Consider the following 27,500-nt stretch of genomic DNA (forward strand, 5'->3'; position numbering starts at 1 on the left):
CCGTGGACTTCCTTCGGGTCAGTTTTTAAATTATAATTTTTTACTTCACTTCCTACCCCAGTCTTGCTCCACCCCCTTCTGCCACTGGGAAATCTTTGCACAAAAGCGCATTTTGAAAATCGAGTATCGTAGCATTGACAAGGCATCTGCATCCAACGGCTGTGCAGTGACACACAAAACAAGCAAACAACCCCCCCCCCCCCCACCACCACCACCACCACACCACACAAAAAAGAAGCGTTTTTCAAAGGGGAGTCGGGTGGGGGGGTCATTCTAGGATAGAACTAGAATGACTCCGTAACATGTCCCTTAAAAAACAAAACAAACGAGAAGAGAGAGAGAAAAAAAACAACAACAAAAAAAACAAAAAAACCCAACCCTCCATGGCCAGCGTTAATGACCCCAAAGGACTCCCCCTTCAATTTTATTTATTTACTTTTTCTTGTTTTGGGGTTGTTTTTTTTTTGGTTTTTTTTTAGTTAGGGGAGGGGGGGGAGGATTATTCCATAATTTACTCCACTCGCGTTATGAAAAGTTAACTTGTCAGTGCCCCAGAACGACTGTCGTAGTCAGAAAGATAGCATGCCAAACCAACTGACTATGGAGTGTTTCAGGGACAAAGACTATGGTGTGTTTGGGTTGCCCCACACTAACTCCATAAATTTTTTTCCCCCAGAAATATACTGAGTTATCCTTTCTTATTGATTTTACTCTTTTTTTTAAAATAAAAGGATGGGGAGTTATTTCAGGACAAGGCTAAGTCCATGCTGCAGTCATTTCAGGCCTATCCCGGAAAAAAATTCCCATGGAGTTGATTTGAGGGTGGAGTCGTTCTAGGGCACCACACATACCAGAAGTGAGGTGCAGTCATTAAAAGTTGTGGTGATCCGGACAGAAGTGAGGTGCAGTCATTAAAAGTTGCGGTGATCCGGACAGAAGTGAGGTGCAGTCATTAAAAGTTGTGGTGATCCGGACAGAAGTGAGGTGCAGTCATCAAAAGTTGTGGTGATCCGGACAGAAGTGAGGTGCAGTCATTAAAGTTGTGGTGATCCGGACAGAAGTGAGGTGCAGTCATCAAAAGTTGTGGTGATCCGGACAGAAGTGAGGTGCAGTCATCAAAAGTTGTGGTGATCCGGACAGAAGTGAGATGCAGTCATCAAAAGTTGTGGTGATCCGGACAGAAGTGAGGTGCAGTCATTAAAAGTTGTGGTGATCCGGACAGAAGTGAGGTGCAGTCATTAAAAGTTGTGGTGATCCGGACAGAAGTGAGGTGCAGTCATCAAAAGTTGTGGTGATCCGGACAGAAGTGAGGTGCAGTCATTAAAAGTTGTGGTGATCCGGACAGAAGTGAGGTGCAGTCATCAAAAGTTGTGGTGATCCGGACAGAAGTGAGGTGCAGTCATCAAAAGTTGTGGTGATCCGGACAGAAGTGAGGTGCAGTCATCAAAAGGTGTGGTGATCCGGACAGAAGTGAGGTGCAGTTGCCAACATTGGAGAGCAAAAACCCCACTTAGAGAGACGTGTTTTAAAGCTACAATTGTTTTGCTCCGAAAGTTTACATGGAGATACAGGCCTGCATAAAATCTGGTTATGATTTAAACAGCAATAAACAGTGAACAATAATCAGAAGCGACGCGCTTAACGATTGTCAAACAGTCTTTATTCATCAGTAGATCAGTGCAGTCATCTTTTTTTCATATTTAGTGTAAGGAATGGAGTGTGTCGTTAAATGATCTTTTGATCATCAAAATGATCTGTCATTAAATTGCACAGCATATATATAAACTGCCGATAAAACATGTTTTGATGGCTTGTGAGAGAGAGAGAGAGAGAGAGAGTGTTTGTGTGTGTGTGTGTGTGTGTGCGCGTGTGTGTGAACGCGTACATGAGCACACCACCATTATGTCTGAACATGAATAGGTGCACAAAGAATGCGTTCAGCATACGTATGTATGCACATACAGACAGACAGACAGACATACAGACTGAAATTCGGATAGAAAGACAGACATTCCGACAGAAGGAGAAAACACAGCGCCTCGAATTCCATTGTTGATTGATTGATTGATTGATACCCATCCTCGATGGTAAACCGAGCTGTGAGCGATTTTACAAATACATATTCATTTGCACAATATCCAAGCGCCTGTAGTTCTACAAAGACAACCACTGAGCCTAACGGCGAGCCAGGACGTTAAAGGTATGTGAGTAGTGCAGTATACTTATGAATGAGCCGGTTGGACTCGCGTGGGCCGGTGTAGCAGCGTATTGGTACCCCCCCCCCCCCTTGGTTTTGACCCTGGGGTCAGTTCTGATTGGCCAGCATTAAGTAAATATATATTCTAGCCCATACTAAGACCATATAGACTAGACCCACATTAAATATGTTTAGACTAAACACGGATTAGGCCCACATAGACCAGCCTAGCCTGGAAAGATCCCGGGGATAACCATCGGCTAATCAGAACTGAACCCCCGTAGTTTGATTTTGCCCTACCCCCCCGAAACCATCCCAGCCTTTTCGTGATGGATACTGTGGTCGCTCTGGGATAACTTGAAATCACGCCCAGGGATCACTTTGACCCAGGGTCATTGGAGGCTATCCCAGAAAGACCCGGGGTAAAATCCGGCAGGGTGGAGGGGGTCGGGGTTAGTTTGAGGCCGTCACACCGAGACAGGACTCTCCGCGTAGTGTTCTGTATGTACATACATGTTATATATAGATATATACCTTCATAGAGCCTCCCTGTCCGTCGCTACAAGGCTTCCCCTTCCATTCAGCCCCCCCATCCCCCCACGCCCCCCCCCCCACACACACACCAGTCTTTCCCCCTTCCCCAGCCCTACCCCCCTAACCCTCCCCTCCCACTTTTAGTGTCGTAGGTTTTGTTCTCTCCTCGTAGTATAGTAATGTATATGCTCGGGGCATGTTTGCAGGCTTGTGCCAGTGGTGTGTGTGTGAGTGAGCGTGTGTGCCTGGAACAAGGAAGGGTGAGACAGTCAGGTGCGTCTTCATCTGCTCCATCATCTGCAGCTGTTGTTGTTGTTGTTTTGCTGTTGGTGATGATGTTGTTGTTTCTGATTGTCTTAGGTGGTTGCATGTTCGTGGATAAAGATGAGTTTGTCTTGCTTCTGTTTTCTTATTTCCTGTTTCTTCGCAACCTCTCCCTTTCCCAGATCGCTTTTGTTTGTGGTCTTTCCTCACTCTCTCGTCTACAGAATATACGATATATATATATATATATATATATATATATATATATATATATATGTGTGTGTGTGTGTGTGTGTGTGTGTGTGTGTGTAGACAAGAGTGACATGTGCGTGCGCGCACACACACAAATGTTTACCTCCATATACGCGACTATAATTATTAGTCCAGACACAACGAGGACTATCTCTTATCTCCTTCGCCTCCACTCTCTTTCTCTCTGTCTCTCTGTCTCTGTCTCTGTCTCTCTCTCTCTCTCTCTCTCTCTCTCTGTCGCTGTCTCTCTGTCTGTCTCTGTGTTTCTCTGTATCTGTCTGAAACAAATCGCTACCCAATATATGTAAACTCTGCTGTAAATTGTATTCGATATTGGCTTAAACTGTTGCAAATGGGGGATAATAGAATACCGTATAAAGCCTATAAGATATTACATGATTTAGATAGAAAGGGGAAAAGTAACTGGCTTATGAAGGTTCGTCTTTGTCTCTTCGAATATGGATTTGGCTTTGTGTGGATGGAACAGGGTGTTGGTAGCGTTAATGGCTTTATATCTGTTTTTCGCCAAAGGCTTATTGATTGTAGATGGCAAACATGGTATAGTCACATTTGTACTAGTGATAGATTTGATATGTATAGAACATTCTGTAATATACCTGATTTGAAACCTTATCTGCTGTTAGATATAGACAGGCATCTGAAACGTGTAACGACGAGATTTAGACTAGGCATGTCAGAATTGACAGTGCATCACATTAGATACAGAAGTTTTTGTGCAAATGATTTAGTCTGTCCTTTATGTCATGAAGCCCAAGAAAACGAGATGCACTTTGTTCTTTGCTGCCCAGCACTAAAACATGTACGTCAAATGTTTATAAAACCTAATTACTACAAGCATCCCTCTCTGTTCAAGTTGAATTTGTTAATGTCGTCAAGCAATATCAATGACGTACATAATTTTTCGGTATTCTTATATAAGGCATTCAAATTAAGAGAAATTGTTACTTCATAAAACAGTTATAATGTATTTTTTGTTGTCTATATATTTACACGGATACAATGCACGGTTTGTTGTCTATATTAATACTTATTTGTTTATGTGTTTTCGCTGAGTTGTATTATGTTTACGTATACCCCCTTCACTAGGGGCTGTGGCCTGATTGTGAATAAACCATTCCAATTCTGTCTCTGTCTGTCTGTCTCTTTCTGTCTCTTTCTCTCTGACTCTGTCTCTCTCTCTGTGATTCACGCACGCACACAACACAACAGAACACAGTACAACGCGCGCGCGCGCCGGTGTTGACAAGACACTGCAATTGTAGGCCAATTCATTTGCCCCCCCTAATTCGATCAACTGGTCGATCTCTGTTCTTTATTCCGGGACACGCTTTAACACGACGCTCAGTATACGTCATCGATTGTCATCGATTGTACGCATTGGTTATTTTATACTGTTTATAGACACTGTTCTTCTCTCGGGAGTAAACCACGTAACTGCAGCAATGGTGATCCTTGGCGAGATGTGATCAGTTTGGCATGTGTTGGAAAGGCTGTCACTACTTTTTGTCTATAATTCATTAAGAGTGTCAATGATTTAGCTGAACAAAAGTAATGTAGTCCGAGGAAGGGAAGAAGTTCAGGTACAAAGCTTTGACTGACATCCTGACCTGTAAGCTATGTCTTATCTCGGTGAGGCGACAGCCCTTTACAATCGAGCGTATGAGCAGCAGTTGGGGGGTTTGAATGGTTTGTGTATGCGTTAACTGTTGCAAGCGTTGTGTTTTTTTTGGATACATTCAGAGATGCTTACTTTTGTGCGTATTTCTTTTGCTAACATTTTGTTGTTGTTGATGATGACGTTGTTGCTGTTGTCTGCTCTCACTCTATCAGTTTATCTCTGTGTCTGTTTTATTTTCTTCCTCTTTCTGTCTCTGTCTGTCTGTATGTCTGTCTGTCTCTATCTCTCACCCCCACCCCCACCCCCCTCTCTGTCTCTGTCTTTTTGTCTGTAAAGAATTCTATATTTTCAGGCAGAAAAAAAAACAAAAACGTGTAACGTAACTCCTGAGCCTTCTATAAATAAAGATCACCTTGACTTGAATGGACACACATCTGCAAGATGTGTCGTAGGTAAGAAGGACAGGACACACACACACACACACACACACACACACACACAGAGAATGTTAGGAAACTGATCCATCACAGTCCTACCCCCTATCCCGCAGCCTCTCCCACAGCTCCCCATCAGTCCCCCCTCATGGTCGAGGAATCGATCATGTAGAAGGGACAGAGGAGGGTGAGGGGGGGGGGGGGGGGGGGGGGCGGGCGCCCGCGTGTGTGTGTCTGTGTGTGTGTGTGTGGATACTGTATCCATACCCTCCCCCTCGCGCCTGCGCGCGCGCGCACACACACACATACACAAATTCACACACACACACGAGTCACACGCAGAGTGATGCATGCACAATACACTTCGTTTTGGTGTTTTTTGTTGTTGTTGTTTGTTTGTTTGTTGTTGTTTTTTGCGCCAGCAACAGGGGGATTCGCTCCATCCATATTTGTATAGTAACTGTTTAGCGAAACAACACGTACATAATAACCCCCCCCCCCCTTTCCCTCTCCCTGCCGTCCCGCGAACCTGTAAAAATACAGATCTATATTCGTTTTTTTTTTTTTAGTCCGTGTTGCCAGACTCCTCCCTCCCTCTCCTCCACAGCCCAACGCCTCCCCCCCCCCTCATCCCCCCCTCATCCCCCTCCCCCCAACTGCCGCTGTGTGCAGTGTGACGTGACGAATCAGCTGTCTGACAGTGTGTCAGTGGTTGATGATAAATGGCTGCTGTGTCACACTCACTCCGCCTCCTCACACCGTACTACAAGGCAACATACTCCTCATCATCGGATTTTGTCGCTCTTTTTTTCCATCATCTCACAGTGCTGTCACCGTCACTCCTGCAAAGTCTAGTACAACTACTACTACTACTACTGCTGCTACTACTACTACTACTACTACTACTACTGTTATTTCTATTGCTATAACTGCAACTACTACTGCTGTTGCTGTTGCTGCTGCTGCTGCTACAACACATCTGGACACGTGTGAAATCAGTGATCAGTTTCAACTCCACATCCGGATCGAGGATTCTAAAAAAACAGCTGAGTTGTTTCAATAAATTCAGTTTCAGGTTCAAGGATGTGTGAAAGCGTTCAGACAGATCCATAACATACTCCATACCATAGCCACTGTAAAGAAAAGATAATAAACGAGCGGACACCTAACCTACGAATAAAGCCTGTATGTGCAGCTGGGTTTCAGAGACACGCAGTTGTTTGATGTAATGTTAACTTGGAAGCCAGTAAATCAGCCACGAATTCTGAAGACAAAAACACAATCATGTCGTTCGGAAATGGTTGGAAGTGAAGTTTTATCTGCAGTCAGTCATCCCACGAACAATGATGATGAAGGAGCCGTGTGAATGTTTTACCTAGTAACTGCTAAACCTGAGTGAACTGAAATCAGTGTGGCGCGGACTTGAAGGGCAGCTATAAGTGTTTTGTGCACTTTGGTTTACAAAGGTAACATTCATTTTGCTGAACAAAAGTTAATGCAGTCCCATGTGGACAAAATGTTTGAAACTGGAAGGTTCTTAAACTTTTTTGTTTGTGAAAATCTTGAAGTAGTGACTTTTTATTTTTTATGTTGTTACCCTTGATGCTAACGTGGCGATAGCCATGAGATGGCTTGGTAGTTGACGAGGCTTTAAGCACCATAGTTTGATCTGATTTGAAGAGGAGAAAATCCAAACAGAGGTTGGTGACGGACGTTATGACACGTCTTGTCTCAGTGAAGTGACAGCCCTTCGCAGAGGTCAAGGGGTTAAAACACCGATGGAGACTGCATGTCAGAAAGCAAGTGGTGCAGTTTTGAGAATGTCTGAAGTTTCTGGAGTTTTTTTTTGACTAAAGAGGAGGCCGGGGTTGGGGGTGTTGCGTAGGTTTTCTAAGGGGTGTTGTATCTCACGTCATCGTACTTTTTTTTTTTTTAGATGTTATTCACAAACGGTTGTTGATGTTTAGATAAATGGCAACAGTAGCATCGTTATGTTTGCGAGGAGTTCAGTGGAACAACCTGCTGGTTGATGCCCTCATAGCGAGGTTGTTCAGGGCTTGGGATTTGGTTCGGTGAAGGTTGCGTCCTTCAGAGAGGTGAGCCCTGGCTGTCTGTCCTGGTGGGAGGTCCGTCTGTCTGGGGTTCTGAGGGGTGAGCCCTGGCTGTCTGTCCTGGTGGGAGGTCTGTCTGGGGTTCTGAGGGGTGAACCCTGGCTGTCTGTCCTGGTGGGAGGTCTGTCTGGGGTTCTGAGGGGTGAACCCTGGCTGTCTGTCCGTCTGGGGTTCTGAGGGGTGAACCCTGGCTGTCTGTCCTGGTGGGAGGTCTGTCTGGGGTTCTGAGGGGTGAACCCTGGCTGTCTGTCTGTCTGGGGTTCTGAGGGGTGAACCCTGGCTGTCTGTCCTGGTGGGAAGTCTGTCTGGGGTTCTGAGGGGTGAACCCTGGCTGTCTGTCCTGGTGGGAGGTCTGTCTGGGGTTCTGAGGGGTGAACCCTGGCTGTCTGTCCTGGTGGGAGGTCTGTCTGGGGTTCTGCGGGGTGAACCCTGGCTGTCAGAAAGAGGGCACAGTCCTTTCAAAAACTTCTGGCTGCCTAACGATGGGTGAAGTCCTGACTGTTCTGGCGTTCCAAGGGGCCTTTTTCATCCTCTCCACTGCCCTTTCACGTTGTAAAATGGTTATTTGTTGATGATGAACTTTGGTGAAATGAGATCATTTTGGCATGAAAGTGAAGTAATTGCTGTGTGTTGTTGTTTTGTGTGTGTGTAATTTTCGATAGTTGTCATTGATTTTGCTGAACAAAAAGTCAAACAATCCCTGGAGGATGAAGCTCGGTTGGTAAAGAATAGTAATTGAGATCCTGACTTGTAACCTCAGGTGTACCTCAATGAGCAGACAGCCCTTCACTGAAGAACATACTCGTCAAGGAGTCAGAACGGTGTGGGATACATAGACGTGATAGAGGTGATAGCGGTGTACACAGTTCATTGTTCTTTTTCCTTGCTGAAGTATCAGTGTGCTCTAAGTACTGGGGTCAAGTTGAAAAGACTGGAGAAGTACACCATCGGTGTCGTTTCTTATTTATTTGTTTTGCTTTAAAAGAGCGCGTGCGTGTATGTATGTATGCATGTATGTATGTCGCAATGCCTGTACTGTTTTCCCTTTCAAGTCATTTTGTTTCGCCTTGAGAAGTACTTGCTACTAAATAAGTGTGAAGTGCTGGTGCTATTTTAAGAAAAGTGCTTCTGACTTAGGGACGAGGGCACCCACCCAGCAAACAAGTGAATGCACAGACCCGAAATGTGAACGAAACAAACTGGACGTCACGCAGATGTGGAGACATTGAGCATATAGACTGTGTTTAAACTTGACCCCCTCTGTCATTCCAACCTCACAATCCCTGAAGATAAACATACACTTTGAAACGTTGGACACTTCTTATCAAAAGTGAGTCTTGGTTTACAACCTACGTCTTTCTTTTTAGTTATTTCAGTAGACTTTTTTCCGTTTTATGTTTGTTTGTTTGTTTTTGTTTAGGAATTAATGCATTACATTATGTCTTTCTCGAATTCACACTACTTAATCAATATTCAACTTTGGGAAGGCATTAAAGACGCATGTCTTTCTTCGATACGTTGTGTAAGTTGAGGTGTTGGTGGAAGTGGTGGTGGTGGTGGTGGTGGTGGTCACTCCTGCACTGCCCACAAGCCCAGTCCCTCAGTGTCCGGTCGGTTGGACACCAATGTTCGCTCATCCGTGCGGCGTGTCCGAATCCTGTTGTCCGCTTTTCCGCACACTCGTGATTTGAAGTGAATCTTGGCCCGGTTCGGCTGGCTTGGCTGGTCCTGGTTTTTGGGTACCCGGGTAGGTGGTTGTGGTTGTGGTTGGCGGTGGTGATAGTGGTATAGGTGGGTGGGGATAGTTCGGGTAGGGTGGAGGGGGATGGGGTATTGCTGGTTATTGCTCAAGACAAAAAAGAAAAGGAAAAAAATAGAGATTGGGAATTGCATAAGTTACGCACGTAGGCGCACACTTGCATAGATAAATATTGTCTCTTCTCTCTCTCTCTCTGTCTCTCTCTGTCTCTATCTGTCTGTCTCTCTTCTCTCTCTCTCTGTCGCTTGCTTTCTCATTCTCTCTCTCGCCCCTTGCAAATATTATGGGTCTAAGGCGTTATTGAGTAAACCATCTGAATCTGAATCTCTCTCTCTCTCTCTCTCTCTCTCTCATTGGCAGTCTTTTTTTTCCTCTTCCTCTTTCAACTTGTTTTTTTCCTCATTCTCTCCCCCCTCCCTCCCGCCCCTAATTCTCTTTATCCTTCACGACAGTTACGCCGCTCCCCCTCCCCTCCCTCCCCTCTACATTTCCCACATGATTATACTCCTTGTCCCAATCCTCCATCTTTCTCTATTTCCGCATTCGTATCACAGTTCGACCGACCGACAGATAGCCGCATAGGCTTGCGTTTAATAGACGTCAGGTGTGTGTGTGTGTGTGTGTGTGTGTCCAGATCTATTGGCCCCAAAATGTCTGTGGGGTGTTGCAAGGTGAGACTGGGGTGGAGGGGGAGTAGGGGGGTGTGGGGGCGGGGATATATACATAATTTGAAAGGGTCTTTTCGGAGTGACCTCCCCTCCTCACACATGCTTCCCTACTTCTTCCGCTTCACGTGCTGTCCTGGCGCTGTGTCACGTGGCCCTGTCGTCTGCCCCCCCCCGTGACACTTCCTTCGCTCGCTCGACACTGAACTGACTGCTTGTATGATGTTGTGTCGCTCCTCAGCTGTAGACCAACCGTCAGATTTTACCCAGGAACTTTTGTTTTTGGTTTTGTTCGGGAGTGTTTTGGGAGTAGGGTATGGGTGTGGATGGGTAGGTATTTGTGTGTGTGCGTTTGTGTGTGTGGAGGATGGTGCTGGTGCTGGTGGTAGATGGGTGGGTATTTGCATGTGTGTGTATGTGTGTGTGTGGGGTGGGGGGAGGCGGTTAAGAAACCCCTACCTCTTCTGTTAAGCACCGACGAAGCTTTCAAAATTATTATACTTCATAGTTAGTCGGTTTCTTATTTCGTTTCCTTAAGGAGAAAGCAGAGGGTGGGGGGTACTTTCAGCTTTGCCATAAGTGCCGAATGCCTGTCCATTGTAAGAAATGCCCACGGGCAGAACTGGGATGAGGGGTGGCCTGTGACCCACGTTCAAAGATACATCTTCCAGCCCTTGTCTTGCTCAACATGTACGTATGTGTATTTTGGGGACACGCCCCCCCCCCACCCCCCACCCCCCCATCCCCTCCCACGGCCATACATTCCCCACCCTTCCCTATCCCACTTCTCTCAATGCCTCCCCCCCCACACCCCCTCTTCATCTTCCCCTCCTTCTCTATCGTTATACTCCTTCTTTAGCCATCTCTGTCTGGTAGTTGAGAGAGACAGAGAGAGAGACGGACAAACATATGAAGAGAAAGTTTAACAGCCAGAGAGACAGGGAGAAGACAAAGAAAAACAAAGAGAGAGAGAGAGAGAGAGCGCAGGCTGTACTGTTTTTCCTGTTCCTTTTTCTGAGTCGGTCATGCGGTACTGATTCAGGGCGGTCGGTGGCTCGTAACAGATTGGTTACTTGAGCTGGGTCAGTCAGCAGTGCAAGCTGGACTGTAGTGAAGTGCTGGCAGGTGAAAGTGGCTCCTTGTTTTTTTTTCTCTAGCTCGGTCTGCAAGGAGGGAGGGGAGGTACTGGATTTAAAAGGCCGGCGTTGAAATGGTTTAACCTAGGGCTCGAACCGAGACCCGAGCTTTGAACAAGTTGCTCTTATTGATTGAGGGCGTCTAGCCAATAGGTCGTTTGACTCGAGTCTTACTACATTAAGGCATAACGTTTGTTTTGTGTCAAGTACCGTTCCGATAAGGCCTGTTCGGTGTGTTTCAAACCACAGGTCCTTTTTTTTAAAATTTATTATCAAGTGTGGAGTACGGAATGGTGTTAATCCGTGTGTGAATATTAAACCTGGAGAGTGGGGGGAAAAAAACACTTGGAGAGTGAGAAGAAAGTAGGTCACAAACTGTTTGAACGAAATATATTTACCCGGAAGAGAGAACGGAGAGAAAGAGTGTGATTATGTACCTGAAGCAAAAAAAGGATTGTTTCAGTAGAAAAAATAATTTCAGAACAGCGGTAGAAATAACAGGTGTGAACAGAAGTATAAAAAAAATCGGATAGAGAAAAGGGAAGTGAGGTAAACACAACCTGTCTGAACATAGTGCATGAAGTGAAGTAAACATGACCTGTCTGAACATAGTGCATGAAGTGAAGTAAACATGACCTGTCTGAACATAGTGCATGAAGTGAAGTAAACATGACCTGTCTGAACATAGTGCATGAAGTGAAGTAAACATAACCTGTCTGAACATAGTGCATGAAGTGAAATAAACATGACCTGTCTGAACATAGTGCATGAAGTGAAGTAAACATGACCTGTCTGAACATAGTGCATGAAGTGAAGTAAACATGACCTGTCTGAACATAGTGCATGAAGTGAAATAGACATGACCTGTCTGAACATAGTGCATGAAGTGAAATAAACATGACCTGTCTGAACATAGTGCATGAAGTGAAATAAACATGACCTGTCTGAACATAGTGCAACCAGAGTAAAAGGGGCGTGGATAAAAACTGTTTGAGATCAATGTGGAGCAAGACACATCAACAGTAAGTGTGAAATATGTCTGGCCCAAACATATTTTTGAGACTGAGCATATATTTAGAGATTCATTGACAAAAAAACAAACAGGAAATTATGTACCTGCATGGAAAAGATATACCAAGAATGTGCCTGGAGGAAAAATAGTGTAAAAGCAAAATGTGAACATTCCTGAAAAAAGATAGAAATCAAGAATCACTTCTACGATGAGAGTAATTAATAATAATGTGTGCCACTTGTTCTTTCATTGTTCTTTTCTTGTTTTACAAGATCTATTGGATGCGTTTTTCATCTTGATCTTTAAAAAATGAATTAAAAGGCTATTTTAAAAAGAACAACAATAAACAAAGACGTCGTTAACTAGTTACGAAAAGTATGGGGAAAAGTGTGTGGATTTCAGATTTCCATGAAAAAAGGAACAACGTCAGAGACGGTGTGAATTCAGTTAAAGCCTGTAGGCCTGAAGCATCATGAACATGATGTGAAAACCTTGAAGAACAAAGGATGCCAACACCTGTGTGTGGAGACATTGAGTTCACAGAAAAGAAAAGGACACTAACACAGACCTGGAGAACATTTTGTAATTGAAAACGAAAAAGTATGTGAATTCATTTAACCCGTTGACCGCTGCATGTTGACAAGTTTGGTGGTCAAAGAAAGGCTGTGTGGTGACAAGTATGGTGGTCAGAGAGAGCGGCTGTGTGGTGACAAGTATGGTGGTCAAAGAGAGGCTCTGTGGTGACAAGTATGGTGGTCAGAGAGAGGCTGTGTGGTGACAAGTATGGTGGTCAGAGAGAGGCTGTGTGGTGACAAGTATGGTGGTCAGAGAGAGGCTCTGTGGTGACAAGTATGGTGGTCAGAGAGAGGCTGTGTGGTGACAAGTATGGTGGTCAGAGAAAGGCTGTGTGGTGACAAGTATGGTGGTCAGAGAGAGGCTGTGTGGTGACAAGTATGGTGGTCAAAGAAAGGCTGTGTGGTGACAAGTATGGTGGTCAAAGAAAGGCTGTGTGGTGACAAGTATGGTGGTCAGAGAGAGGCTGTGTGGTGACAAGTATGGTGGTCAAAGAAAGGCTGTGTGGTGACAAGTATGGTGGTCAGAGAGAGGCTGTGTGGTGACAAGTATGGTGGTCAGAGAGAGGCTGTGTGGTGACAAGTATGGTGGTCAGAGAGAGGCTGTGTGGTGACAAGTATGGTGGTCAGAGAGAGGCTGTGTGGTGACAAGTATGGTGGCCAGAGAGAGGCTGTGTGGTGACAAGTATGGTGGTCAGAGAGAGGCTGTGTGGTGACAAGTATGGTGGTCAGAGAGAGGCTGTGTGGTGACAAGTATGGTGGTCAGAGAGAGGGTGTAGCCTCACTAAGACTCTTAAGAGCTTGTAGGCCAGGATATTAGTCGCGCCAATCATTATATATGCACTTTTTCTTGTTGCCATTGTATTGCTTTTCAGCAGCAGTATGAAACACATCATTTCTATGTACTGGAAACAGTAGGAAATGCAGTGAAAACTGGTGCCTCGCTGATGTCATTTCCATCAACGTTCAGCAGTCAAGGTGTTACGAAAAAGAAGAAAGTAAAAAAAATAAAAGGAAAAAAAAAGTTGGGCTCTCTGTTTCGCAAGCAGTTACAGAATAACGAGTTCATTTCAAAATATTCCAGCGACGCCAAGTATCGGGATTGCCATTTCCCAACGTCTCTGCACATCTCAAGTGTGCCGGATGATGAACATTGGATTTTCGAGTTAACTCTCTCCATACGAACGGCGAAAGAGACGACGTTAACAGCGTTTCACCCCAATTACCATCATCAAAATATTGCAAGTGGAAGGCTCTTATACTGAAGAGGTGAATGTTGACAAAGAATACCACAATTCTGACGACGGAAGCTAAAGGTTGGGTCATTCAGACACCCACTGGACATCCGAGGGGTCTGTGTAGAGGAGAAGAGAGGACTGGCCGTACCGAGTGAGTTAATCTCTCTTCATAGATTTATGTGATTGAAGGTTCGAAACACGAGGCATTAATATGACGTGTGTGTGATATTGAGATAGGGAAGGGGAGAAATTCCTAACTCATCGCTTTCTGGTGAGGAAAGACATTGGCAATGGGATGTGTGTGTGTTTTCTGCATCTTACCATCTGTCGTGGAGTTTTCTCGTCGTGATAGAGAACTATGAAGATGTGTGCTTCTTCTGATGACTCGTTACTTGAGGTTGGTAGACGTCTCTCTCTCTGTCTGTCTCTGTCTCTCTCTCTGTCTGTATGTCTGTCTCTTTCTCTCTCTTCTCTGTCTGTCTACGTTTCTCTCTGTCTTCATGTCTCCATCTGTGTGTCTATCTCTGTCTGCCTGCCTGCCTCTCTCTCTGTTTCTCTCTCTCTGTCTCTCCCCCCCTCTCTCTCTCCCTCTCCCTCTCTTCTCTCTCTGTTTCTCTCTCTGTATCTTTCTGTCTCTGTTTCTGTAGGTGGTGAACACACTGACAGTATAACAAGTTGTGAGACAGAGTGAGAAAGGAGGAGGAGGAGAGAGAGAGAGAGAGAGGGGGGGTAGCGAGATTCCTTGAAATCAAGCCTCAAATCAACGCGTTCTTGTGGGGGATACGGCCACAAAACCTATCACACCCCAGTAATCGGCGTGCAAGAACAGCTCAAGGTGTACAGAGGAAGAGGAGAAAGCGGAGGAGGAAAGCGAGAAGGAGAAGGGGGAAGGGTGGGGGACGTGGGAAGAGGGGGGGGGGGGGGCATTAACAAGGACAATGATCTGTATTCAAGATGAAGGTCAAAGCCGCTTTACTGAAAGAGGTGGCACAGTAAGAAAACAAAGAAAATAAACCATGCAACAACACCTCCACATCACAAATCGGAAAAAGAAGAAGAAGAAGACGAAGAAAAGGCTGACGCAGTATTATTCAACAATATTCACCAAACTAACAGTTACTGGTATCTTTAGTGCCTCGTATAAATGTAAGTAAATGGTCATGTTATTAACTTTAAGAGTAAATTCGGTGACTTGACTACATGAGCAAATTAAACGTAGAAGTGCATGGATGGATGGAGCATTGTAGATTTGAGTTGAAAATAAGTTTTGTCCGGGGTCACTGAACTGAGGGTGGAAAGGAACGGGACAGGTAAGTAAAGAGCGGAGCCCGTACAGTGCAGGGGAGGGGGAGGGGGGAGGGAGGGGGTTGCGGGGAGGAGGGAGGGAGAAGCAGGGCTTCCTACCTCTCAGCTGTGCAGCGAGGCATGTCTTGGAGGAAGGATAGGAGGGTGGGGGAAGGGAGGGGGCGGGGGGAGGGGGAGTGTATGTGTGTGTGTGTGTGTGTGTGTGTGTGTGTGGCGGGGGGGAGGGGGAGTGTATGTGTGTGTGTGTGTGGCGGGGGGGAGGGGGGGGGAGTTGAGTGCAGTGGGGCGTTCCCTCCGTCCCTGTCCATTCTGTCTCCTTGACCCCGTTGACCTGTGTGTGTGTGTGTGTGTGTGTGTGTGTGTGTGTGTGTGTGTGTTTGGACACTGACATACGGATGGGATGCCCATTTTTTTCCACCAGTTTGGTGCTGATTGTGACAGACATACAGAGAGGTGACAGACACAGACAGAAGACAGACATACAGACAGGTGACAGACATTCAGACAGGTGACAGACATTCACACAGGTGACAGACATACAGACAGGTGACAGACATACAGACAGGTGACAGACATACAGACAGGTGACAGACATACAGACAGGTGACAGACATTCAGACAGGTGACAGACATACAGACAGGTGACAGACATACAGACAGGTGACAGACATTCAGACAGGTGACAGACATACAGACAGGTGACAGACATTCAGACAGGTGACAGACATACAGACAGGTGACAGACATACAGACAGGTGGTAGTCACAGACAGGTGACAGACATACAGACAGGTGACAGACATTCAGACAGGTGACAGACATACAGACAGGTGGTAGTCACAGACAGGTGACAGACATACAGACAGGTGGTAGTCACAGACAGGTGACAGACATACAGACAGGTGACAGACACACACGGAAGACAGACATTCAGACAGGTGACAGACATACAGACAGGTGACAGACATTCAGACAGGTGACAGACATACAGACAGGTGGTAGTCACAGACAGGTGACAGACATACAGACAGGTGACAGACATACAGACAGGTGGTAGTCACAGACAGGTGACAGACATACAGACAGGTAACCAACCTACAGCGGGTGACAGACACAGACAGGTGACAGACATACAGACAGGTGACAGACATTCAGACAGGTGACAGACATTCAGACAGGTGACAGACATTCAGACAGGTGACAGAGACAGACGGAAGACAGACATTCACACAGGTGACAGACATACAGACAGGTGACAGACATACAGACAGGTGACAGACTTACAGACAGGTGACAGACATACAGACAGGTGGTAGTCACAGACAGGTGACAGACATTCAGACAAGTGACAGACATACAGACAGGTGGTAGTCACAGACAGGTGACAGACATACAGACAGGTGGTAGTCACAGACAGGTGACAGACATACAGACAGGTGACAGACATGCAGACAGGTGATAGTCACAGACAGGTGACAAACACAGACAGGTGACAGACATACAGACAGGTGACAGACACACAGACAGGTGGTAGTCACAGACAGGTGGTAGTCACAGACAGATGACAGACACAGACAGGTGACAGACATACAGACAGGTGGTAGCCACAGACAGATGACAGACACAGACAGGTGACAGACATACAGACAGGTGGTAGTCACAGACAGGTGACACATACAGACAGGTGACAGACACAGACGGAAGACAGACATTCAGACAGGTGACAGACACAGACAGGTGACAGACACAGACAGGTGACAGACACAGACAGGTGACAGACATTCAGACAGGTGATAGACATACAGACAGGTGATAGAGTCACAGACAGGTGACAGACACAGACAGGTGACCAACATGCAGACGGGTGACAGACACAGACAGGTAACCAACATGCAGACGGGTGACAGACACAGACAGGTAACCAACATGCAGACGGGTGACAGACAGACAGGTAACCAACATGCAGACGGGTGACAGACAGACAGGTAACCAACATGCAGACGGGTGACAGACAGACAGGTAACCAACATGCAGACGGGTGACAGACAGACAGGTAACCAACATGCAGACGGGTGACAGACACAGAGACAGGTGACAGACATGCAGACAGGTGATAGTCACAGACAAGAGACATAGATATACAGACAGGTGACAGACATACAGACAGGTGACAGACTTTCAGACAGGTGGTAGTCACAGACAAGAGACATTGATATACAGACAGGTGACAGACATACAGACAGGTGACAGACTTTCAGACAGGTGGTAGTCACAAACAAGAGACATAGATATACAGACAGGTGACACACATACAGACAGGTGGTAGTCACAGACAAGAGACATAGATATACAGACAGGTGACAGACATACAGACAGGTGGTAGTCACAGACAAGAGACATGGATATACAGACAGGTGACAGACATACAGACAGGTGACAGACTTTCAGACAGGTGGTAGTCACAGACAAGAGACATTGATATACAGACAGGTGACAGACACACCTGTGCCAGTGATAAAGAGACATTCAGATGACAGACACGGGTGACACATTTCAAGTCTGATCAACCTTTAACTCCTACTGGGGTATTGAGGAGTACAACTTTTGTTGAACAAACAACTCGCCCAACTTGTGAACATAATGATTGTATGCAAACATCAAATGTAGGACGGGCAGATATACAGACGGGTGACGAACATACAGACAGGTGACATACCAAACACTGATCACCTGTGGACACAGTTACGCCAAGTCATCTGCCGTGTGTGATGTGGACAGGAGATTAGTCTTTGTTTACTTTCCTGGTTTCCTGTATCCACATGGGCACACACACACACACACACACACACACACACACACACACACACAAACACAAACACAGAGAGAGAGGGAGAGAGAGAGTTAGTTTATCGTGGTGTCACTGTCGACATGTTTGCGATAACTAAACAGGGTTGGCTTGATTCAGATTGTGTTGTGGAATATGTTGGCTTCGTTAGATATTCGCGGAGATTATTCAGTTACACACACGACCCCCCCCCCCCCCCCCCCCCCCCCCCCCCCCCACACACACACACACCCAACGCCCCCCCCCCCCCCCTCCTCCGAAAAAAACCCAAAAAAAACAAACACCCCCCCCAAAAAACAACAACAACAACAACAAAAAAAGCAACAACCGCAAACAAACAAACAGAGCATCTTTTCTTGTCGCCGACTGTCTCTTACTGGAAGATTATCTAGTTGTAGTAGTGGTAGAAGTAGTAGGAAGAGTGGTAGTAATAGTACTAGTAGTAGTAGTGATTTTAAATAAGGCTGGTGATATGAGCGGCTTTTCCAGTCGCCTATTGTGTATTGGATTGTGCATGATCATTCTTGGAAATCATTATTGTTTTTATTTATTTATCTTTTTATTATTTTTTTTTATTGATGAAAGCGGCTTTTCCAGGCTACGATTGTGTTTGTGATCACATATTCACGAAATTAAAAAAAAAAAATGCTGTGATGAGTGTCGCCATTTAATTGTATAAAGGGGTGACAGAGAGCAGCATTTCTCACTCAAGCAAAGATATAATCCTGATAGTTTAGCAGGAAATTCACTTTTATTAAGACTATGAATCTCAAAAGTCAGCATGCGAAAGAAACTGAAGGGAAAACCTAGAAGTTTGTATTAAAAAGTAGAGGTAGTTTTCATGAAACCTGTAAGTGGAAAATATACCAGACACGGCCTTTGGTGGCCAGTTACACGGGAAATATTAACCCACGGGGGGCTAAAGGGAACTCTTGACACGGAATCCCAAGATTCAAAACTGGACACCGTAACACAAGCAGAAGGGTGTGCACTGGATGATGCGTGATACGCTACGATATAGTGAATAATGAAACCCTACCTTGACGCGCGCGTGTGTGTGTGTGTGTGTGTGTGTGTGTGTGTGTGTGTGCGTGCGCTACATAATCTCTCTTCTCTTGGAATGTTTGCACATATTCCTCGTTCAATATCTAAATCATGCGCGCTTATTCTTAGTGTGCAAAGAGCTTGTTTGTGAGCAGGATCGATTTTATCAGTATCAGATAATTCTCAAATCGACAATTGCTTCTTTTAATTTGTTGTCGAAGTCTAATCTGGTGTGCGTTTGCTGTGTGTGGGCAGACCAACAAGGCCAAGGCGCTGTCTTTACGGAGAAAGTCGGCACCAAGTGCTGTGGTCTTTCGCTCCATCAGCGGTGGCCGCTCCCGCTCCAGCTCGGTGTTGTGGTGAGTCTGCTGCTGCCTCTGGTGTCGGCACTCCTCACTCAGCGAATTGAACACTTCACGTTCCGTCATTATACAGGCACACAGACTAAGAATTGTGCATGGGTTTGTTGTTTGTTGCTGTTGTTGTTGTTGTTGTTGTTTGTTGGGGAGGCGGAAAGGGGGAGGGGTGTAGGAGGGTCGTGGGAGAGGGAGTGGTGTGTGTGTGTGTGTGTGTGTGTGTGTTGTATGAATCAGAATCAGAATCAAAGTTAAGTGTCAATTTATTTAACAAGGAATATAGATAAAACATACACATGCTGTCACAATAAGTTAACAATACATGCAACAAAATAGAACAAGGAATTGACTTAATTCTCCCTGCGATGACGTTTCTGCCAGTAGCGATAAACAGTGTATGTATGTCACGTGTCTTCTTTTTTCACGCCTCATTCTGATCTGATGTGATGTGTAATCTGTATTGTTTAGAGCTGTTTTCGTACATTGTGAAAAAAGAAAACACACACACACACACACACACACACACACACACACACACACACACACACACACACACACACACACATACACACACACACACAAAGAAACTTTTTGTGATTGGAAATTAAAAGGCCACTATAACTGATCCATGATTGGTGGAAAAAAAAGAACCGCGGCACTGACAGCTGATTGGTTGGTTCCCAGGCCGCAAGGCACGATGGGGCGGAAGGACGACAGCCTGTCCTCCATCAGGCAGGCAGCTGACCCCTCCAGGCTGTACCTCCTGGAGGACCCCGTGGAGCTGGCCAGGGTGGGTCTGTCTGTTTGTCTGTCTGTCTATGTCCTGTCGTTCACCGAATCGCAGAGAGCAACCCACGACCGAGACAGTTGACGGGAGACAAGTCAGAGAGAGTCATCAGTGGTGCCTCCACAACCCCACTCGGGGTTACGAGACCGATGACGATGACGATGACTGTGTCCCAGTGTGTCTGTCTGTCTGTCTGTCTGTCTCTCACTTTACCCATCTCCCTCCAGTCTCTCCTAGGGTCGCTTCCCCCTCTTCTTTCATTTGTCTTTTACCCCCCTCCTCCTATTTTAATCCCCTGTTGATGTTTGCGTTGATGTTAACTTTGATGTCACATGTTTGAAGTTGATATATTGTATCAATGTTTGATGTCTTATGTTGGTGTTGCTGTTGGGTGTTGATGTTGATGTTTGATGTTGATTCTGATTTTTGGTGCTTGACGTTTGATGTTGATGCTTCATGTTGATGTGTGCAGGCGATGCAGACTCAGGACCGCTATCTGTTTCTGCTGAACGACCTTCTGTTGGTGGCCAAACAGAAGTCAGTATTCCACTACACTGTTCCGTGTGTTCACCTACTGTAAAAATTATTTCATTTTATAATCATCCATGATAGTTGATGGTGATGGAAGTAGGTTTTGTTGCAAAAATGGTTGTAGGGTAACTTACTTCAATCTGTATAGACCCTTTCCATGTAAAAACATGCCCAATTGCGCTGTATAATGTAGAAACGGACATGTAAAATATGCTCAATCGCGCTGTGTAATGTAGAAACGGACATATAAAACATGCCCAGTTGCACTGTATACTGTAGAAACGGGCATGTAAACACATGCATTTGAACACTTAAATGATACTGTACATACGTGACCCTTACCAAGCCTCTGAACCAGCAGGCATGTGATAAATGTGAGGGCAGTATTCATGCATGTGATAAATGTGAGGGCAGTATTCATGCATGTGATAACTGTGAGGGGAGTATTCATACATGTGATAAATGTGAGGGCAGTATTCATGCATGTGATAAATGTGAGTGCAGTATTCATACATGTGATAAATGTGAGGGCAGTATTCATGCATGTGATAAATGTGAGGGCAGTATTCATGCATGTGATAAATGTGAGGGCAGTATTCATACATGTGATAAATGTGAGGGCAGTATTCATGCATATGATAACTGTGAGGGCAGTATTCATGCATGTGATAACTGTGAGGGCAGTATTCATGCATGTGATAACTGTGAGGGCAGTGTTCATGCATATGATAACTGTGAGGGCAGTGTTCCTGCATGTGATAAATGTGAGGGCAGTATTCATACATGTGATAAATGTGAGGGCAGTATTCATGCATGTGATAAATGTGAGGGCAGTATTCATGCATGTGATAAATGTGAGGGCAGTATTCATGCATGTGATAACTGTGAGGGCAGTATTCATGCATGTGAAAAATGTGAGGGCAGTATTCGTGCATGTGATGAATGCGAGGGCAGTATTCATACATGTGATGAATGCGAGGGCAGTATTCATGCATGTGATAAATGTGAGGGCAGTATTCATGCATGTGATAAATGTGAGGGCAGTATTCATACATGTGATAAATGCGAGGGCAGTATTCATACATGTGATAAATGTTAGGGCAGTATTCATGCATGTGATAAATGCGAGGGCAGTATTCATACATGTGATAAATGTTAGGGCAGTATTCATGCATGTGATAAATGTTAGGGCAGTATTCATACATGTGATAAATGTTAGGGCAGTATTCATGCATGTGATAAATGTGAGGGCAGCATTCATGCATGTGATAAATGTGAGGGCAGTATTCATGCATGTGATACCTGTGAGGGCAGTGTTCATGCAGTGCACTGTGTGGCCAGGAACGCGGACACGTACAAGCTGAAGACGCGGGTCAGGCTGAGCGAGATGTGGGTCAGCAGCGGCCCCCAGGACGTGGACGAGGTGACGGAGCTGACCCGGACCCTGGACACCTCCTTCGTCATCGGCTGGCCCACCACCAACTTTGTGGCCACCTTCCGGGACCCCCCCACCCGCGACAGGTGGTGGGCCAAGCTGAATGAGTGAGTGGCTGGTCTTCTGTCCTGGTGCTGTTTTCATACATGTGTGTTAGATGTGTGTGTGGGGGGGGGGAGGAGGACGGGGGGTAGGGGTGTGTGTGTGGGTGATTGGATGGATGTGTGTGTGTGTGTGTGTGTGTGTGTGTGTGTGTGTGTGTGTGTGTGTGTTGGGGTAAGGGGAAAGGGAGGGAGAGTAGAAAAAAAATAGAATAGAATATTTTATTTTCATAAAACCGTAAGGTTTATAAGACAGAATGAAACGTAAACATGAGCATAATTATTATGAAAATAAACATTCATGAACAAATTTCGCCAGCCTTGGCTGTAATTCTTTTAGTACGATCAGTTGGCAAGGCTTGGCATTCGGACGACATTTTTCGTTTAAGTATGGAGACAGAGAGAATGAGACTGGCTAGACCGTGGAGGAAAGACAGGCGGACATTCAGAAACAGATAGATAGATAGATTGATTGATTGATTGATTGAGAGAGAGAGAGAGAGAGAGAGAGAGTTGGGTAGGGGGTGGGGGGATAGGCAGACAGAAGCAGAAAGTCCCAATATAACAAATTTTGATTGAAACTTATTTCGTATTGATACCACTGCTGAAGATTGTCGGTACAGTCACAGAGAGAGAGACAGAGAGAGAGAGAGAGTGTGTGTGTGTGTGTGTTCACCAAGCTGTCACGTTGTGTATCTGTTGCCCCCAGACTGGTGCAGGAGAAGAAGGAGCAGGTGGAGCCCAAGGAGATGAGCCTGAAGGTGGCCCTGAAGGATCAGAACAAGGTGAGGCTTCCTTCAGCCCTCCCTGCTTCTCCTGTCTCCACTGACGGCATCCTCTCACGGCACATCTCCATTCACTCCCCTGGCTTTGCCCCCTCAGGGAAACTAATCTCGTAGTTTGTGGCACAGGTTTTGTCGTGCCCCACGTGGAGCGGTGGCCTAGGAGACTAGAGAGTCTAGAAAACGAGTGCCCTCGGGTTCTAGTTCTTTATAAGGCCTGAGATTTTTTTCTCTCCACCCCCCTCCCCCTCCCTCTCCACTAGACCTTGAGTGGTGGTGATCTTGGTCCTAGTCTTTTGGATGAGATAATGAATCGAAGTCCTGCATGCAGCATGGATTCAGAGCACGTATAATAACATCACAGGGTTGAGAAAAGAGTTGTTCCTGGTCAAAATTATGGAGAACAGGGAAGACAAATCCACTTTGACAGTAAAACAAACTGAACTGCGGAGAGATGGCTATTCCTGTCGGCCATTATACCACCTAAGGGGGGTGTCGACCGATTCTAATGTGATATCTCTCCTGAGCTGGTTTTCTCCGTCTCCAGATAGATGTGTGTGTGTGTGTGTGTGTGTGTGTGTGTTTGGCTGGCTGACTGTCTGTCTGTGTCTGTCTGTGTGTCTGTCTGTCTGTTTGGCCGTCTGTCTGTCTGTCTGTCTGTCCGTCCATGTCTAGACATGTATCTGTGCTTGTGGATTCGTATAACTTGAATGCTAGGTTGGTCGAATCGAATTTCTCATTAGCACACAGTTGTTGTCTGGAAACAATGCGTGCGGCAGGCAGTACGTTTGGAAAACAATTGATACAGGAACTGACCTTTGGAAATCAGGTGACTTGAAAGTGATCCCTTGCCTCTATTTGCAAGGCTCTTGTGGTCTGGCCAGTGCATTGGGATTGCCAGTTTTGCTGGGTTTATTTATTCTTATTTTAACGCAGATGTGTTGTACTTGTAGCGTTTATAGAGTCAGTCAGCACGTTTCAACAACGCCTTGAAACTGATTTTTTTTTTTTTAAACGGAATGCGTTGACGTGCAGTGGGCGGGTGAATTCTGTCTAGACATCTGCTGACTTCAGCTGGTTGAGTTTTTGAAAGCATTGACTTCGAACTCATCGGTGAGACAGCGGTGGAGAGCGCTTACTTTCATACAGTGTTGTCATGTTGTCTGTGGTAAACATTTCATTGAGCTGTGCTGTGCTGTGCTGTGCTGTGCTGTGCCGTGTTTCTTTTTCTCAGCTTTTTTTTTTCTTTCTTTCTTGCCACATTTCCTCTGTGTACAGTTCAGGTTGCTGATCCTGGAGAGAAGGTGTCGCCACAACCTTTCACGACCCCTTCCGTGTGTGTGTGTGTGTGTGTGTGTGTGTGCATGCCCGCGTACGTGTGTGTGTGGGGGGGGGGAGGGGGGTACGCGTACATGCATGCGTGCATGTGTGGCATGTGTGTTGACTGAGAGAGAGACACACACACACACAGACACAAACACAGACAGACAGACAGATGAATGGATAGGTCGAGCAGTTATGTACATCCTTTTAATTATGGTGGCGCAAACAAAGCTGAACGATACCTCAGCACATAATCATCTCTCCTTGACATGCTTGGAGAAAACGATCCTCGATTAGTCGAGGGGACACAACTCACATCCTTATGAGCTGAGAGCGAATTTCGTGCGGCATTCCAAGTCTTTCGGTGTTTGTTTTGTTTGTTTGTTTGTCTGTTGATTATCTGTTGTTTGTTTGTTTGTTGTTGTTGTTTTTGTTTTTTTTTGTGGGTTTTTTAATTTTTTTTATTTATTAATTATTGTATTGTGCTGTTGTATTGCATTGTGCTTCATTGCATTATCACAACAGATTTCTCTCTGTGAAATCCGGGCTGCTCTCCCTTGGAGGGTGTGTCGCCACAGCGCAGCGCCACCCCTTTTACATTTTGGCTTCTGCCTTCAGCTGTATTTGTTTTCCTATCAACGTGTTTTTTTGTTTTTTTTCGACACAACCTTATCAGGGACAACATTTTTGTTGCCGTGGGTGCTTTTACGTGCGGTAAATGCATGCTGCACGTGGGATCTCAGTTTATCGTCTCATCTGAGTGAATGACCCATGTGTGTGTGTGAGTGTGTGTGAGTGTGTGTGCGTGTGTGCGCACGCGCTGTTCATGATGCGAGATTGGTGATTAATTTGTTTCTTTCGTGGTTGTTTCTTTTTTTTTTTCTTTTTTTTTTTCTTGATGATTGTTACTTCTCTTTTGAAACATGGTGATCTGTGAAGCTGCCGTGAGTGACTGATTGCTATTGGAATCTTCTTGGTTATTGTTGTTTCTTTATTGTGTAACGTAGTTTGGGAATCGCCGTGAGCTATTCTGTGAGGGAACAATGCTGCAGAAGAGCGCTTCCTTATTATTTATTATTATTATTATTATTATTATTATTAATCATTATTATTATTGTTGTTTTTATTTTATTTTGTTGTTGTTGTTGTTATAATTATTATTATTATTTGTTACTATTACTACTGCTACTGCTACTACTACTACTATTATTATTATTATTATTATTAATCATTATTATTATTGTTGTTTTTATTTTATTTTGTTGTTGTTGTTGTTATAATTATTATTATTATTTGTTATTATTATTATTTGTTACTATTACTACTACTACTGCTACTACTACTATTATTATTGTTATTATTATTATTTCTTTATTATTATTATTATTGTTATTATCAAGTGTTTTTCGATATGTGTCAGATGTTCTTACTGTCAACATTATGTTATGTGATCTCTTTGAATGCTTAAACATGTGCATGACCTTTTTTCGGTAGTGCACATAATTATGACGTTTGTATCGTTTGTATACACGATCATACGGTAATTCCTCTTGAGATGGTAATATATATTATTGATAAAACTGGCTTTGACTGTCAGTGAGCACACAGTGAGCACCGGTGTGTAGATCTGGGCGTGATGCTGTGCTGTGCAGAGCTGCGAGGTGACGGTGGGGAACACACAGCACGCCAAGGATGTACTACACGCCTGTCTGACGCAGTTCAGCATCCCGGTCAGTTTGTACACTTTGTCAGTCTGTCTGTCTGTCTGTCGTGTGTGTGTGTTTTGTGTGTGTGTGTGTGTGTGTGTGTGTTGTGTGTGTGTGTGTGTGTGACTTTGTCGGTCGGGTCGTCTATTTTTATGCATGTATGTATGTATCTATTTATCTGTCTGTCTGTCTGTCTTTCTGTCTCTTTGTATCTGTCTACACTACTCTGTGTCTATCTATCTATCTGTCTGTCTATCTATCTATCTATCTTTCTATGTCTGTCTGTCTGTCTGTCTGTTTCTGTCTGTCTCTGTCTATCTGTCTATATATCTGTCTGTCCGTCTGTCTGTCGGCATGCACATCTATGTAGGTGTTTTTTGTGGGTTTGTTTTTCTTGTGGATAAATGTCTTTTTGTGTGTGTGTTTGTGTGTGTGTGTGTGTGTGTGTGTGTGTGTGTGTGTGTGTGTGTGTGTCCGTTTGTCTATCTGGCTGTCCGTCTTTCTGTGTGTGTGTGTGTTTATCTGCCTGCCTTTTCGTCTACCTATCTATAAAGATATTTTAATGTACATAATTACAAAGAAATTAGGAACGTCCTAACTTTTGTAAGAAATTCCCGGAAATAGTATCCGCAGCAAGAAACCCGTTTTTACCCCTCGCCCGAGAACTCGTCTTTATTCTGTTGGTAAACTGTGGAATGGATCACTGACTGTCTTAACTCTCTCCATACGAACGGCGAAAGAGACGACGTTAACAACGTTTCACCCCAATTACCATCATCAAAATATTGCAAGCGGAAGGCTCTTACACTGAAGAGGTGAATGTTGACAAAGAATACCACAATTCTGACGACGGAAGCTAAAGGTTGGGTCATTCAGACACCCACTGGACATCCGAGGGGCCTGTGTAGAGGAGAAGAGAGGACTGGCCGTACTGAGTGGGTTAACATGAAATCGGCCTTACTTGTAACCTGACTTGGATGTCTACGTTCAACACAAAGTCCCCATGTTTTGGTCTGTGTGTGTGTGTTGTGTGTGTGTGTGTGTGTGTGTGTGTGCTTTAGGGGAATGGAACACATCGCATTGATACTCATTTACATTCAGCTCATTCAGAGAATCATAGACGCGCGCGCGCGAGCGAGAGAGAGAGAGAGAGAGTGTGTGTGTGTGTGTATGTGTGTGTATGGTTAGAGAGAGAGAGTACATGCGAGTATGTACTGTGTGTGGTTTTAGAGAGAGAGAGAGAGAGAGCGATGAGGTTTTTATGACACCACCGCACTGTCATTTCCTGTACCCGTCCAAAACACGGGTTCAGCCAGTGCTGAGCGCCCGGAATGTGGGAAGGAACGGCATGTGTGGACAAAACTCAAAACCACCCCATGCCACGCCTCACACGGATTACTCGCTGCCCATGAGCACCACAGAGAAAAAAAACAACAACAGAAAACAGTTCTGAGCCAACCGACACCAAGTGTA

The 27,500-nt window shown here is 45.1% G+C and overlaps 1 protein-coding gene across 6 annotated transcripts in view; it reads left to right on the forward strand.

Moving 5' to 3' along the window:
• Positions 1 to 27,500, forward strand: part of LOC143297570 (uncharacterized) — a 363,335-nt gene that overhangs the window by 276,359 nt on the left and 59,476 nt on the right. For all 6 annotated transcript variants that reach the window (XM_076609950.1, XM_076609952.1, XM_076609951.1 and 3 more), the window contains 6 exons: positions 19,262 to 19,365; positions 20,047 to 20,152; positions 20,622 to 20,686; positions 22,022 to 22,222; positions 22,926 to 23,001; positions 25,974 to 26,051. In XM_076609950.1, the coding sequence (XP_076466065.1) occupies positions 19,262 to 19,365; positions 20,047 to 20,152; positions 20,622 to 20,686; positions 22,022 to 22,222; positions 22,926 to 23,001; positions 25,974 to 26,051 (630 nt within the window). The remainder of the gene's footprint in view (positions 1 to 19,261; positions 19,366 to 20,046; positions 20,153 to 20,621; positions 20,687 to 22,021; positions 22,223 to 22,925; positions 23,002 to 25,973; positions 26,052 to 27,500) is intronic.

Source organism: Babylonia areolata, chromosome 23 (genome assembly GCF_041734735.1).
Source record: "Babylonia areolata isolate BAREFJ2019XMU chromosome 23, ASM4173473v1, whole genome shotgun sequence".
Classification (NCBI taxonomy): Eukaryota; Metazoa; Mollusca; class Gastropoda; order Neogastropoda; family Buccinidae; genus Babylonia; species Babylonia areolata.